Source organism: Augochlora pura, chromosome 9, assembly GCF_028453695.1.
Source record: "Augochlora pura isolate Apur16 chromosome 9, APUR_v2.2.1, whole genome shotgun sequence".
NCBI classification, from domain to species: Eukaryota; Metazoa; Arthropoda; class Insecta; order Hymenoptera; family Halictidae; genus Augochlora; species Augochlora pura.
Genome location: NC_135780.1, coordinates 9,902,203 through 9,918,424, shown reverse-complemented (window position 1 = coordinate 9,918,424; position 16,222 = coordinate 9,902,203). Strand labels below are relative to the sequence as shown.

Here is a 16,222-nt window from a genome sequence, read left to right as displayed (position 1 = left end):
TGTAGGATTATTTTAAAAGAGTTATATTCTACGTGTCTCCGTGGAAATAATAATTCAACAAGACTGAGCACCTTCTTTTAACAACAACAAAATAACAGTTTATTCACGATTTTTCACAATTCACAACCACGACAAAAACTTCTACACGTCACGATTCTTCTTCGAATACTCTGATTCTCTCCGCTCGTTCGTCCACTCTCTTGTCGCTCATTCCTACACTCTTTTGACGCTCGTTCCTTCACTCTTACTCACTTTTGTCCAAATTATCCTATTCTCTCTCTCTCTCTCTCTCTCTCTCTCTCTCTTTCACACACACACATTCATACTCTTTCGCTCTGCCTCACTCGTTCCCACTATCACATAACCCAAACGCTCTTATCCCACACCCCACACTCGGCTATCCTGGAATGATATCTGCCCTCAGATATCTGTTAAACGCTCTTATCCCACAATACAATAATCTCGTTTATTCTTGTGTCACAGACAGGCGAGAGTCATTCTGCTTCACCGGGTTCGTGCGAGGAACCGGGAAGCCGCAGTGCATTTTCGACGTGTCCTCCTCGGTGACCAAAGCGACCTGCTGCTGCAGCATCGGCAACGCATGGGGAAACCGTTGCGAGGAATGCCCGCAGATTGGCTCGAAGGAATTCGACGAGTTGTGTCCGGGAGGATACGGTTACAGACCCAATCCGGTCACCGTCATCCTCGAGGACATCAACGAGTGCGAGGAGCACGAGAACATATGCCAAAATGGCCACTGCACGAACACGTTCGGCAGCTTCATGTGCTCCTGCAACGAGGGATTCATCTTGGACGAATCTAAGACCAACTGCATCGGTAATCGCCATTAAATGTTTAGGATGTCAATATTCATTTGCGATTGTTTAAAGCAGTTCATTTTGTACAGTAACGAAAAGCTCGATCTATTGTTAGGATTTGTTAGGGATGGCAGAAATCAAAATTTTGTATCAGAAATTATATAGGTAATATATCGCAATTTAGATAGCAATTATATAGATAATATATTGTAATTTATAGGAATTTTATAGATGAATTTATTGCAAAATATCTGAGTAAGAATAGACGTTTTCTTATTGTTCTAGAGATAGTTCTCCTTGATTGGTAATCAAAAGTCTGAGGTACTTTTGGTAAAATAAAAATTTTGTTCTTAATTGCAATAGACAAAACTTTAGAGTGGTTTTAAAAATTCACTTTCATTCTAATATATTTTAACAAACTGAATTTTACAAGGAGCATTTAGAATGAAAAACAGTTAATGCACCATTTGCTAGAATAAATGTTAATCTCCTAGTTTAAATTTCAAAAAACATTACAAATCGGTATCTTTCCACAGACCTGGACGAATGCGCGCTGCACCCGCACATTTGCGGCGTGGGATACTGCATCAACGACCAGGGAAAGTACCATTGCGAGTGCCCGGAGGGATACATGATAATGCCAGGGGGAAGTACGTGAACGTAAAACCTCGATCGATTCCCATCGGAATCGTTCCGTTCGGTAAAACTGTATGATAATCGAATTGCTTGAATCGACAGAGGAGTGCGTGGACATGCGAAAGGAGTCTTGTTACCTGAACTACGAGAACGGCAGGTGTGTCAATCCTATGTTGCATTCGCAGACGAAAATGTTGTGTTGCTGCTCTATGGGGGCCGCCTGGGGGAGTCCCTGCGAGAGGTGTCCTGCTGAAAGGACACGTAAGAACAAGATAAATCTATGTCTATTGTAAACTCTTCGTTTCACTGTTAATAATTAATTGGTTAATGAATTATGCAGCATGGGATAATTGATTCAATTTAGGGACATTTTCTGACGATTTTTCTGAGGAGATTTAATTATTTTTAAAGGTGAACATGAGATCCTGTGCGGCATGGTGCCAGGTCAAATCAAGAATCCGATCACTAATCATACCGAAGAGATCGACGAATGCGAATTGATGCCGACGATGTGCACTCATGGTCGTTGCATGAACACTCCTGGCAGTTTCGAATGTCAATGCGACCGGGGATACATCTATGACGAGGATTCGCATCAGTGTATCGATGACAATGAGTGTCTGCAGGTACAGCGACAGAATTAATGGAGTAATCATTGAAAATATTAATAATTAAAATGTTAAGGATTTCCTACAAAATTGTTTCTTTATATTTATTTTATACTACGGTGGTCTTGTAATAATTTTTAAATTAGAGCAGTTTTATAATGAGTTTTATACTGGAGTGATTGTATAATGATATTTTTACTGAATTGATTTTATAATAATTTTCTATTGAATTGATTAGATCAAATAATTTCATACAGAATCGATATTATGACGATTTTATACTAAAGTGATTTTATAAAGATTTTTCTACTGAATTGATTTTATAATAATTTTTCTACTAAATTGATTTAACAATAATTTCATACAGTATCGATGTTACAACGATTTCTATACTAAAATAATTTTATAATAATATTTATACTGAATTTTTTAATAATTTTATAATGATGATCGTATAACTTGAATTTTTCTTTGTTTCAAGGTGCCGAACCCTTGCAGCGGAAACGCGCAGTGCATAAACAAGCAGGGCTACTTCGAGTGCATCTGCCCGGCCGGTTACAAGCTCGGTCTCAGCCATCGCGATTGCGTCGACATCGACGAGTGCTACGAGAGATCCGGCATTTGCAACAACGGCGCCTGCAACAATTTGCAAGGCAGCTTCCAGTGCATCTGTCACACCGGCTTCGCTCTGACCAGGGACCGGGACAACTGCGTGGACATCGACGAGTGCCAGCGGAACCCTAACATCTGCAACAACGGGAGCTGCATCAACGCTTTGGGATCGTACAAGTGCATCTGCTACCAGGGATTCAAGCTGAGCCCCAACAATGATTGTGCCGGTGAGTTGGTAGAAAATTAAAAAAACGATGAATCGAAAGTAATTACAAGTTCCTTTTAATTGCACGAATTTTGCAACAGTATTTCTGTCTAGCTATCCGAGTGCTTCGCTGGTTTAACCCTTTGCACTGTAATAACGAGTCGAGAGCTACTGGATCTACCGAATATGAATATTATTAATTTCTTTTATAGCGAAATAAAAATAAATTTTTCGGTTACCAAAATATAGAAACAAAGCTAAATAAAGACAATGCAAGAAATAAGAATTCTCTAGTCCTATTAGGAAAATTATTAAGTACCAATAGATTTTAATCGTCGCAGAATTAAAGGAGCGATAGTGCAAAGGGATTAATACAGCGCATGTACCTATTATTTTATTCTATTGACAATAAAAAGTGGACATTTTGGAACAGATATCGACGAGTGTCGAATCATGCCATTCTTGTGCCGCAATGGAAGATGCAGGAACACAATCGGTGCTTTCAATTGCGAATGCGCCGATGGCTACGTGTTGGCACAGGACGGTCAGCATTGCAGAGACATCGACGAGTGCCACGAGGCGAGTTAAACAATTCTTAATCGATTTTACAATTAGATACATATTTATTTTTTCACTTATTAACAATTAATATTCGATTACAACTAGATATAATAATAATATTACAACCAGATAAAATTAAGTCTATTGAATTTCCTGTAACATCTCAGATTAGGCGTTGAATTTTTTAAAAGATTTGTCAATTTCTGCAGATTCCTGGACTCTGTCCAGCACCAGGTAAATGCCAGAATCTGATGGGCTCCTACATCTGCACCTGTCCGCCGGGCTACGAGCTGGACCACACGAGAAAAGCATGCGTTGGTAGGTAAACCGATCTTCGTCAAACTATTAAATAATAAATTGCATAGATTGAAATTGAGGTGATTATTAAAATCGAGGTGATTATTAAAATTGATGACAGACATCGACGAGTGCGTGGAGACGCCAGGCATATGCGAGAACGGTCGTTGCCTGAACACAGAAGGCGGCGTGATCTGCGAGTGTCCGGTGGGTTATAAATTAAGCGACAGACCCAACTCGATGCGGTGCATCGACGTGAGAGAAGAACCCTGTTACGACAGCTTCGTGCGAGGACGATGCTCCTATCCCCGAAAGAGCGGAATGACGAAGAAGCATTGTTGCTGCACCATGGGGAAGGGTTGGGGAAGGTATTGCGAGCAGTGTCCTCCTGAAAACAGCGGTGAGTTTCTTACCAATCAATCGTTAATAGTAAATCAAGAAATTTAGTCGGGGATGTAATTAATCCTCGGAAATGTGGATCATGATTTACGGGTTCGGTGTATTGTTCATTTAAAGTCATAGTTAAATCTAGTTAGGTGTAGCCATCGAGCAAGGCGTATAGTTGTAGGACTTCAGATATAAATGGCAGAAGCACTGACGTTAAATAATAATCGTTTAATTATTTATCGAAAATATCGAAAATTCTGCTATTCTGCAAAGTGGAAATAAATATATATATAAATATTAATAATTAAATATAAATGTTAATTTTACTTCTCCTATAAGAAAATTATTTAATCATTGTAACTGTGAAGATAAAAGTACCGCAAGAAGTTAAATTACTTACTATTTTAGATCCGAAAAATTACCAGATATTCTTTAGACATTCTAAAACAAGAACGAACAGCGTTTTTCTTAAAATGATCATTATTATATAGCGAACAAAATTCGGAAAGTTCACGCTCTGTAACACTGATCGATTACTTTGCAATTCTCGCTTCTCATTGGCTAATGTTTTTTATTAATAACTTGCAAACAAAGCCGCGGATTGCATTTGCGCCAAGGAAAAAATATCTCTAAATTACCTGAGGAACATCACATAACTCTCAAAGATAATAATAATGATGATAATAATCATTTACCATTGAGATATTTGTTATTTTCTATCTAGAGGAGTTTAGAAGACTGTGTCCGGAGGGTCCAGGCAGGGACGACACCGGAATCGACCTGAACGAGTGTCTGGTCATGCCGGACGTCTGTTCCGGCGGCGAATGTATCAACACCGACGGCTCCTTCCGGTGCGAGTGTCCTTCGGGATACGTCCTGGACGCCACCGGCAGACACTGTATCGACAACAACGAGTGCATCAGTGTTCAGAACATTTGCGGCAATGGAACCTGTATCAATATTAACGGCGGCTTCGAGTGTTCTTGCAACGACGGATTCACACCTGGCGTGAACCAGGTCTGCGAGGACGTAAACGAGTGCCTGGAACTTGGCAACCAGTGCGCGTTCAGGTGCCACAACGTGCCTGGCTCCTTCAGGTGTATCTGTCCTTACGGGTACACGCTTGCTCCTGATGGACGACACTGTATAGGTATGTGTTATATTTTTCAGATCATGCAGAATAATAAATTTATTAACTGAATTGTAAGAAACAGAAATGGAAAACGTGTTTTGTATTTTAATAATTTTAGCGAGCTGGGAATAGTATGACAATGTTGTACAATTTTTTTAGTAGCCCCAAGTCTTTGTATTCCACTTATATTTTTGCTATAAATGTGTACTTGTTAGTAATGGTAATTGGTAATTAATAATCGAGTTTAAAAGAAATATCAAATGGTAGAAAAGCGTATTAATTAAAAAATTAAATTAAATTAAAGCGTACTGAATAATTAAAAAAAGTATAACTGACTTCTTAAAAATAGAAGACTTCTCAAAAATGTTGCAATGTCATATAAAATCTTATATGCATTGTCTATACAGGTTTCACATAATATTTAATTGATTAGTTCAAAGAACATAATTACCACCAAAAAAGGAACCTATAAACGTGTGACGAACACGTACATAAATTCACATAGTTCATCGCGGATAGATCTAATTAACAGTTTCAATTCTTTGCAGACGTGGACGAGTGCGCGACACCGGCGAACAACTGCAAGTACCAGTGCAAGAATTTAATCGGCACGTTCATGTGCATTTGCCCACCTGGGTATCAGCAGATAGGTATGACGGACGAGTGCAAGGATGTGAACGAATGCGCGATCAACTCTGGCCTGTGTCGAAACGGTCGATGCATGAACACGGAGGGCAGTTACCAATGTCATTGTTACGATGGTTTCCAACAGAGCGCCGATGGAAAATCTTGCATAGGTAAATAAGCTAAAAAAAAATATTTATAAACGAATAATTAGAGAATAATAAGAATTTTAATTTCAATTTTTTGATAGATCGTAGAGTAGGGTATTGTTTCTTGCAAACTATCGGGGGAAGGTGCACTGCGAGGACTTCCGATTTGAAGACGGTGACCAAAGCGGATTGCTGCTGCACCATGGGAACCGCTTGGGGACCGCATTGCGAGATTTGTCCATCGAAGGACTCTGATAATTATAACGAGCTTTGTTTAGACAAAGGTTTCTCCGTGGATGGACAAGGTACTTATTAATTTAATGTAATATGATATTTCATTGTACATACAGTATGTTAGGTATAATAATGATATATATTATTATAGATATAATATATTACGTATAATAATAGAATACATAATTATACACATAATATATTACGTATAATAATATAATACATAATTATACAATACTTTAATATATAATTTAATATAAGTAACCTTAAGTGAAGAATCGAAGTATTTACTAATTAAATTAAGGAATTTTATGCGAAATTAATATTCGCATCCTCAATTTCAGGAAACACATTAAATAATAATGATTTCCTCTCTTAATCATTTCATAACTCCCTAAAATCAACGCAACTTACCAATGACTGTATATAAATATGGAAAACAATTTTTGTTTAAGATATCGACGAATGCAGAACGATTCCAGACTTGTGCAAAAATGGTTTGTGCATCAACACGCTAGGCTCGTACAGATGCGTGTGCAACAAGGGCTACAAACCTGACAGATCTGGAACTCAATGCGTTGGTAAGTAATTCACATTAAGAGAGAAGAATAAATTAAAGAGCATCGATGAAATATTTTTTTGTAATTTAAATAGAAGGGTAGGATACGATGTTTTAAATCTGCTTCGTGTAATTGTAGACATAAACGAATGCGAGTTGACGCCGAAGCCGTGCAAGTATAGTTGCCAGAACACGGAGGGAGGCTTCACTTGTTCTTGTCCTACTGGCTTCATCCTCAATCCGGATGGCGTCAGCTGCAGGGACTTGGACGAATGTTCAACTGGCAATCACCTGTGTCAACAGAACTGCATCAATACTCAGGGGAGCTACACCTGTGGCTGCCAGGAGGGTTACAACCAGGATGGCGACACTTGTCTTGGTTCGTCATCACTAATGGCCGATTATTATGCTAATTGAGATCTTTGTAGGCTGTTTAAAACTGTTCTGTACATTAAAATTTTAATTGGCAAATTATAATTTTGGTAGATATATTGAAACTTTGATAATAGACAAATTAAAATTTTGGTAGACGAATTAAAAGTTTCACAGATAAATTAAAATTTTTGTAGACGAATTAAAATTTTGTAAAAACAATTTAAAATGTAGGTAGATAAATTAAAATTCTGGCAAACAATTTAAAATGTAGGTAGACAAATTAAAATTCTGGCGAACAATTTAAAATATGGGTAGACAATTTTAAATTTTGATAAACAATTTATAATTCTGATGGGGAATTAAAAATTTTGGTAGGCAATTAAAAATTGTGATAGACAAATTTAAATGTCGTTAAACAAATTCAGAGAAACTGGCGATAAATATTTTATTTGCTCCGATTAATGATCTCACTGTAGTAAAATATTTAAAAATATAGCGTTACATTTATTGCAGACATAAACGAGTGCGAACAACCAGGAACATGCCCGAAGCCAGGCACCTGCATCAACACTCTCGGCAGTTTCCGGTGCATATGTCCACGAGGGTTCAAGTTGGATACAAGCGGCAGATTCTGCATCGATCAGAACGAATGCGCCGACGACAGTACTTGCGAACACGGCTGTCAGGTATATTATCTACTGTTACACGACAAATTGAGGGCATTTCTTTATTTGATTAAATCCGTAGAATTATATGGGAAGCTATCGTTGCGGCTGTCCCGACGGATTCGTTCAGCATCTCTTCTATAATCAGTGCATCGACGAAAACGAGTGCAGCGGATCTCCCTGCGGGGACAACACTTGCATCAACACGATTGGTAGCTTCAAGTGTGGTTGCCCTGACGGTTATCAGTTCGATACCAAATTGCAAATATGTGTACAGGTGATTTAATTCATTACTAATAAATAATAACTAATCTTTCATAATTAATCTTTTGTAACTTTAGAAGCTCTGCACAATATTTATTTATCTTCAATACATATTTTATAAATTTACAGATTCTGTAAATATTTATAAATATAGTTAATTCGTAGACGTGATTATTGATTACGTAGTTGCTATTACTACAAAAATTTAACTTAATCAGTTTTAATACAATGACGAATTAAATGGCTTCAGGTGAGCGCAGGATGCCTCGGCAGCCCCTGCGCATTCGGATGCACCCCGAATGGCGCGAGCGGCTTCATCTGCGGATGCCCGTCGGGTTATCAACGAATCGGACAGGTGCGTAAACGGAAAAGAATTTTCGATAATACATTTAATCAATTTACCAGCTCTCTTAAATTATAATTTGACGAATTGAACGAGTTAATTTTTATATTCCAGGGCCATTGCTTGTCAACTATAAATCCTCTGTCGCAAGGACGCTACGGCGAAGACATCAGCAATGCTCCCACCTTTGTTATCAATCCTGATCCTTATCACATACCGCTGGCGGATAATAGGACGATATCTACGGAAGGTTGCTTCTCTTGCAAGGTGCTGTTTTACAATACCAAATATAATTGTTAATTAATATAACCGAGACAGAAGTATTAAATAATATTTTCCGCATAGATTAATGGTAACGGAAGACACCGAAGAGGCGCTCGATTGAGATCGATGGACGAGATAAGCGAGATCGTGAAGAGGCGATTCACGAGGACAGCGAAGAGACACCATCATGGCGAGGAATACGTCCTCGAGATCAGCCTGATGCAGACGAGGCACCGAATGAGAATCGTGAAACTCCAGCCGGCTGTCAAGGTTCTTCTTTCATCTATTATCTTGTGAAATATAATACTTAATATGATAATAATAGTAGTTGAATGAATAAATAGGTGTACTAGCTATTTTCTAAATTTTTAGATAAAGAACATTTCAGTTATTACAGAAAATAATTGATTCTTCTTCTTTTAATTCTAACTAAATTAAATTATAATCTTTACCAATCAGAGATAATTTTAACTAAATACAATATAATATAATATAATAGCATCACTGAAAAATATATGACTTTTAACAAGTTACGTTGCTTTTATACAGACCATATTATTTCTACAGATAGTGTCAAAGCATTTTATGAATGGCTATACAAAAATGATCAAACTATTACAAGAAAGCTGTTAACTTCCTATATTATAAAGTCAAAGCAAACAATTTTTATTTTTGCATAAAAGTCCAATAATGAGACGTGCGAGATGATAGAACATTTTCCGATAGAATATTGGTTAATTTCCGTTTTTCCATAGAATTTTTACCGGTTAATTTCTCTTCATTTACGGAATAAGATTTCTATCGATTTTAGCTTTTATTAATGATTAATTTTCGTTGCTTTTTCAGGACGAGAACATCGAGTACACGATAGCCCACGGCGACAAGGACAACCACTTCCAAATGGTGAAAGAGCACGGCGTCTGGGCCCTCCACTTCCGCAGCCGGATGAAGAAGCCGGGCCACTTCCGGCTGGTCATCCACGGCCGTTCCAGAAACGAGACCATCGAGGAGAACGAAGTCTGGGAGAGGCCTCTGACGTTCAGGATTCACTTGATTGTGACCGAGTAACACGCTTCGGACGGAAATGCTTCGGTTCGAATTAGTCAATTTCCTCGTTTCACACGGTAAACAAAACCGAAACGACGCGATCGTAACGGCGAAACGGAGAGAGAGAGAGAGAGTGTGTGTGTAACAATACGCTGGGCCGAGTATTACGAGCGAGAAATGATACTGTTTTTGTTTCCACCGGGAATCATGATAAGTCACTGCGGATTGCTTTGTGTTCATGAATGTCGCCGGACTTGCGTCGTTCCACTGCCAAATAATTATGTTTCTTCTTTTGTTTTATATAGAACGTAGCTGTGCACGGTCGCGATCCATTGTCTAACACTGCCTTCGCCTTTGTTTTATAATTTTCATGGTTCTTAGATGCTGATCGAGATTTGGGTAATTGTTCTTGGCGTGGTCGGGGTCTCGAGGCGCGAGTGCCGAAAGATTTTTAATTCGAAGACTTTAATGTTCAACAGCAGAATGAATGTTTCACGAGAGAATTAATGCTCGACAACAGAATTATTTTTTAACAACAGAGTTAATATACAATAAGAGAATTAATGCTGAATAGCACAATTAATGTCCAACAGAATAATCAATGCTTAACGGCATAATTAATTCTCAACTTAATAGATAAATGTACATTTATCTAAATCTATCTTCTCAACAGTATAATTAATGTTCAACAGAATAACTAATGCTCAACAGCATAATTAATGTTTAACAACTTAACTAACGATTAAAACCACGATCAACCTTTCAAAACAAATCCTGACAATCATTTTCATTTCTAAGGCACCCTCGTCGCACGAGAGCTCGACAAACGCGATAATAAATTTAAACAAATGTCTGCCAAAAGACGCACGGAGAGTCGTTGCTGTCTGAACAATCTCTGCCATAAGATACTGCCACCCGTGACACGCGGACCATAACACGTAGATTTAACACGCTAAGGATGTACAAAAGGAAACAAATTTTGTTTATTACGCCTAAGTGAATGTACACACAGATGTAGCTTTATATATATATATATATACATATTTATGGATAACTAACATGTACCAAGGTGAATTTATACGAGTTCAGTGGCGAAAATCTGTGCCACGCGACAGCGACTACAATGTAATCATAATCGATCGAGTAAATAACGATCGCGAGAAGGTTAAATTCTAACATTCTCGTGACGCTTCGTTGGGAGACGTGGCTTCGTCTTGAGAATCGAAAGAGAATCACGCAAGGATAGAGTTAATCGTCACGATAGTGTGTACAATTTTTAATTGTTAGACAACGCTGCGCAGCGACAAATTAGGTCGGTCTATAGCAAACGCAAAGGTGTAGCGTGGAACTGTTGCGCCGATACGTGTATGTGAATAGGATTTATTATGGCTAGTTTTGTACAATCACACCGGTTGCGAAGATTATAGCAGCCGAGATCGTTCACAAATATATGTATTATAATACAATTGATATGTATTATAAATCAGTTTAATAAGCTGGTTCCCCGATTAACAATTCATACGAAAACCTTAGACGAATGGTAGACGTCGCAAAACAATATAGATTGGCACAAAAATGATCAATATTAAATATCAATATTAATTTCAATATTAATTTCAATATTAATTACCAATACGAAAGATACCAAAGTCGTTTAGATTTTTCGCAATATTTCTTGTAATTTGTATTTCACTGATGTATTCGATTATTTCCCATTAAAAGATCATTACAATTGCAATAACTGTAATATAAACGATATGAAACAGTTCATTCGATTAGGAGGTTTATTATTCAGTAAATTTTACAAGTGGTCCGTATTGTTTAAGAGTTCGAACAGATTCAAGTTTTAGATAGGAGACCAAATTTGAACGTCAAGTCGTGCGCGTAAACTTTTCCAGGATAGAGTATGCAACAGGGAAAATCGCTTATGTTGACTGCGTCAGGATAATTCTGCGGAGACAACATGAAGCCACCGTGTCTCCGGTATCGGACGCCATCTTTCCCCCATATTTCTGGGTCCGCAACATCGACGATCTGAAAATGTGTTCTCCAAGGTGGTATCGAAATTATTGTAACTTTGGAAAATGAGGAATTTCCGAGATTATTTAAAGTAGCTTTTTTTAGCAATAATGCAATCCGCGGCTTTGTCTAAGATCCCAGATCGCGACGGCTTCGAGCTATTAATGTTCACGCTAAATATTTTTATAATATAATATTCTAACCATTTTTAAATAAGGATAAATATCGTTCTTTTTTTAAATTATCACTGTCGTGTTCTAAACAAAATCAAAAAGTTCATGCCCTGTGATTCGTTCATTGTTTCGAACGCGGTTCGAAGCTGTCACGATCCTCATCTCAAAGCGCTCGTCTCTCATTGGTCGCGACACCGGCACCGCAGCCGAGCTCGTCTCTCATTCGTCAATATTTTTCGTTAATAACTCGCAAACGAAGCTGCAGATTGCATTTTTACCGAGGAGAAAGTTACTTCGAATAACCTCAGCAACTCCTCATTGAAAATTGTTAATTGTCTAACAGAATGTTGGCTGTCGTAGATGGACGCCTCGTCGAAATCGGGAGGATAATCGCGGTCAGGATCGGGCAGGTCGTTTCCGGTTGAAAACTGCATACCCGGTTGATTTGAGTAGACTTCTAATGTTCTTCCGGAAGTCGGGTGCAGAATCCTTTATATGCAATCCAACAAAAAAGAAACATAAATGGCACTAATATCAATTTAAATATATTCGAGACATGAAAATTCAAGTTTGAAAGTCGGAGTTATTATTATCAGCAATTCAAAGTTAAATATTTATTTCAGTTTTATACATGCACGACGTTTATTTCTAACTTCGATTCAAATGTGTGTTCAAGTTTTATAATTATATAACGTTTGCTTCCAATTTTAATTTAAATATCCACTTAAGTGTGATATTTGTAGAATTTTTCTTCCTAATTTAAATTTAAAGATTCATTTAAGTTTGATATTTGCATAACTCTCCTTTTTAATCTAAGTTGAAATATTTAGTTACGTTTGCTAATTGTTTAACTTTTCTTTCTAATTTAAATTGAAATATTTAGTCAAGTTTAATAATTACCCAACTTTTCTTGCTAATCTAAATTAAAATGTTCAGTCAAGTTTGATAATTGCCTAATTTTTCTTTCGAATTTAAATTCAATCTAATTTATATTTGAATATTTAAAATTCATATCTGATGATTGCACAACGTGTATCAGGTGTATTCGACGTAAATGCGAGTTACCTAGCGTGGAATCGATAACACCAACAGCTGGGGCTGGTGATGCAGAGATTCTGGTTGTAACCTCCCCCTGGTACGTTGTAAAGCCTGTTTTTGGTCAGCTGTGTCGGTAAGCGTAAATCGTAGACTTCGTAATCGACAGGAAATATGGCGCCCGTCGGCAAATTGTTTTTCACGTCCGCGCAGGTCCAGCAATCGGCGTTAATTGAAACCACGTGCTTCTTTAATTCGATCGGACCTGTCGCCTGTGTGAATTTTAACATATCTTTGAAAATCATTCGACTCACAATCTTCGTATTTATCGATCGGTTGAAAAAGGAGGATTAAATTTGACAAAAATTATTGAGAGATAGTCTATAGTCCAAAATTAATAAATAAATTATAGTTCACAATTAATAAATAAATTATAGTCCACAATTAATAAATAAATTATAGTCTACAAACTAAGTAACGACGCCATGAAATTCTCCTCTGTTTGAATAAATTATAGTCCACAATTAATAAATAAATTACAGTCCATAAACTAAGCAACGATGCCATGGAATTCTCCTCTGTTCGATTACACCATGTACGACTGATTTTTAATGTTAAAGGGTTCGAAATTGAATCCAGCGACTAAGATGAGATCTTACGTGGCCGGCAAGGTTCATCAAGCAATTAGTAGTGATATTGGCAGGTGTTGGCTGAGTCGCTTGCGCTCGTATGTTAATGCTCAGCTGATTATCGTCGCTCCAGGAGAACTTGATCTGTATCAGCATAGCACCTGGGTATCCCTCGTTATTCGCTGGACTATGATGCGCCATTACCTGTGCAACGAAACAGTCGCGCAACTTCGAAGCATCGAAAATCAGCCGATCAAATATTAATTACAGATCCGTACCACGTGATGTCCCCTTATGTAAGACTGCCAATTGACGTTGTCGAAACCACGATAGCCACCGTGATAATGACTGCTACAATCCTTGCTGTTTATCGTCAACGAGTAATCCTTATTGTCCACTGTCATCGTACCATTGGAGATCTTATTCACCACTCGGCCAATCATGCTTCCTATGTACCTGTTCTTCAAATAGCCTAATTATATTTTCATAGCATTGTTATCAACCCTTGTTAGAGTTGATGCGTGATTATATATATATTTGGCTGAATAAGAAATAACGTATTATATTTAATTATGTAACGCGATGTGTTTGTACAACATAACGAAGGATGCGATCAGATCGGTCGACAAGACAACATCGTATAGTCGATAAACAAAAACGGCGCAACCGCTCGATAAATGTTTATATATAATTATGATTAGGCGCGAATTACAAACTATAATTCTAACAACCCTCAACATCGCTGATTGTTTATGAGAATTATATGGTAAAGAATTCTCAAAAATTCGTGAAATATAGTTCAATGAAATTCGTGGCGAAGGAAATTCAATTTCACGCGAATGTTACTTTGCACGTGTTGCAATAATATTGCGATGTTATAGTATAATATCGCGAGTAATATAATATAATCGTGATTATATTGGCGAGTCGTTTTACCCTCGAGATCGTCGAATCCTAACACAACGTCGCCCAGAATGCCATTTTTATTCGGCACTTTAATCGACTGGATGGTGGCGCCCCACGATATCAGTTGCACCGATGCTCTGTGCTTGTTAGTCATAGTATATCTATAGAAAATAAAAAAAGCAATACTTATAAATATTTCTTTTTAATAATCGTTCGACGCTTACCTTCTAACAATATCAAATTGTGTTTGATGCTTGTCGTGGTTAGGTCTAGGCATCAAACCAAATCCATCCTCTTCGATGAACGTTTCGTGCAGAGACATTTTGATTCGTCTTCTATTACACAATTAATTTAGCACGGTAAATTTAGCATTACAGAAAGCACATATTTTTACAATTTTACAATTGGAACCACTGAAATTTTGCTTATCGAAACATGTCGCTCGAACAGGTTACGGATGACGAACACCTGTACCGACCCGAAGCAACTTCATTCGAGAAAAATGCTAGAAACGGGATGAAAATTTGTTCAACAATTTTGTTGTACTGTTTGTACACCTGCAGTTGTAATTATTAGATTAGATTAAATAGTTATTTTTAAACGAAATAGATTGTCTGTAAATCGAATTAAAAAATTGCTTTAGTTTTCTTCTAAATTGTACTTGATTCATAACAACCCTAACAAGAACAAAATTATTGAATATATATCATTATCTAGAGGATTTATGTTACCGTTTGTGCTAAAGAAATAGCTTTCACTTCATTAGATATTTATTAGATTTTGAACAAAGTAATACATGTAGCTCTTAGTATGATTCTATTCGAAAGTGCATCTGCAATATTCTTTAAAAATAAAAATGCAATATTGTGCAGGTAAATCGACTTTCTAGGTTCTATAACATTTTCAGTGACAAAAATATTAGGGTGCTATAGCAAAAGATTAATATTTCCCAAAATATTTCATACGCAATTTTCTATATCAAAAAGTGAAATATTTCATAAAATATTAAGCTTCTTGGCATTGGATTCTAACAATCTTTTATTATATAAATACATATACATAGCATATATATTTTACGTATACACAATATACATATTTTATATACACAATAAGAGTATGCTAAGAAGTGTATGCTTCTCGATGAAAGAGTTTCCGTAATTTCAACAAGTGCGAAAGAAAAACTATAAAACCAGCCATTTTGACAGCATGATTACTGTCAACGGACCTGTTCGAATCGCCTCACACTTCCGCTGACCTATCAGGTATTCGCAAAAGAATCCTCTCTGGCAAACTAATCTCGACAAAGCCGGCAAAGACGAAGAGGAAGCAAAAGACTCGGCGCTGCAACTCTCCGATTGTCGCAAAGTGTCGCGACGTATCGCCAAAGCGCGGAGCCGCGAGCGAAATCCATTACGCGAAATCGGGCTATTATCGCGGCGGCAAGCGAGCGACACAAATCCACCGTGCGAGCCTCGTTTTAACGGTTCGTCGCGGCCGTGACGCGCCCCCCTCCCATCCACCATTGTCAGCCGAGGGAGAAAACGATCTCGCGTGTGTGTGCCGGGAACGCGTGCGAAAAAGAAGCGGCCCGACTACCGAAAAGGAAAAACTGGTGAAACGAACCGGCTGCCGGTACAAGAGTAGAGAAGAAGAAGAGGGAAGAAGAAGAAGGACGAGGAG

General features: G+C 37.6%; 2 protein-coding genes across 3 annotated transcripts in view; one reads left to right on the top strand and one right to left on the bottom strand.

Moving 5' to 3' along the window:
• The window catches only part of LOC144475024 (fibrillin-1), a 43,125-nt gene extending 31,800 nt beyond the window's left edge, over positions 1–11,325 (top strand). For both annotated transcript variants that reach the window (XM_078190531.1, XM_078190530.1), the window contains exons 24-42: positions 484–837; positions 1,355–1,468; positions 1,557–1,715; positions 1,866–2,080; positions 2,544–2,901; positions 3,313–3,458; positions 3,650–3,758; positions 3,859–4,137; positions 4,849–5,274; positions 5,805–6,053; positions 6,131–6,334; positions 6,719–6,844; positions 6,962–7,201; positions 7,711–7,883; positions 7,945–8,139; positions 8,377–8,481; positions 8,584–8,736; positions 8,815–9,003; positions 9,580–11,325. In XM_078190531.1, the coding sequence (XP_078046657.1) occupies positions 484–837; positions 1,355–1,468; positions 1,557–1,715; positions 1,866–2,080; positions 2,544–2,901; positions 3,313–3,458; positions 3,650–3,758; positions 3,859–4,137; positions 4,849–5,274; positions 5,805–6,053; positions 6,131–6,334; positions 6,719–6,844; positions 6,962–7,201; positions 7,711–7,883; positions 7,945–8,139; positions 8,377–8,481; positions 8,584–8,736; positions 8,815–9,003; positions 9,580–9,801 (4,016 nt within the window). In that variant the 3' untranslated portion in view covers positions 9,802–11,325. The remainder of the gene's footprint in view (positions 1–483; positions 838–1,354; positions 1,469–1,556; positions 1,716–1,865; positions 2,081–2,543; positions 2,902–3,312; positions 3,459–3,649; positions 3,759–3,858; positions 4,138–4,848; positions 5,275–5,804; positions 6,054–6,130; positions 6,335–6,718; positions 6,845–6,961; positions 7,202–7,710; positions 7,884–7,944; positions 8,140–8,376; positions 8,482–8,583; positions 8,737–8,814; positions 9,004–9,579) is intronic.
• Positions 11,326–11,619: 294 nt separating this feature from the next.
• LOC144475129 (galactose mutarotase) lies at positions 11,620–14,040 on the bottom strand. The gene is made up of 5 exons (XM_078190708.1): positions 13,915–14,040; positions 13,667–13,840; positions 13,038–13,279; positions 12,314–12,461; positions 11,620–11,814 (listed from the first exon to the last, which is right to left on the bottom strand). Exons 1-5 carry the CDS (start codon positions 14,038–14,040, stop codon positions 11,620–11,622), a joined length of 885 nt encoding a protein of 294 aa, XP_078046834.1.
• Between the last annotated feature and the right edge of the window lie 2,182 nt (positions 14,041–16,222).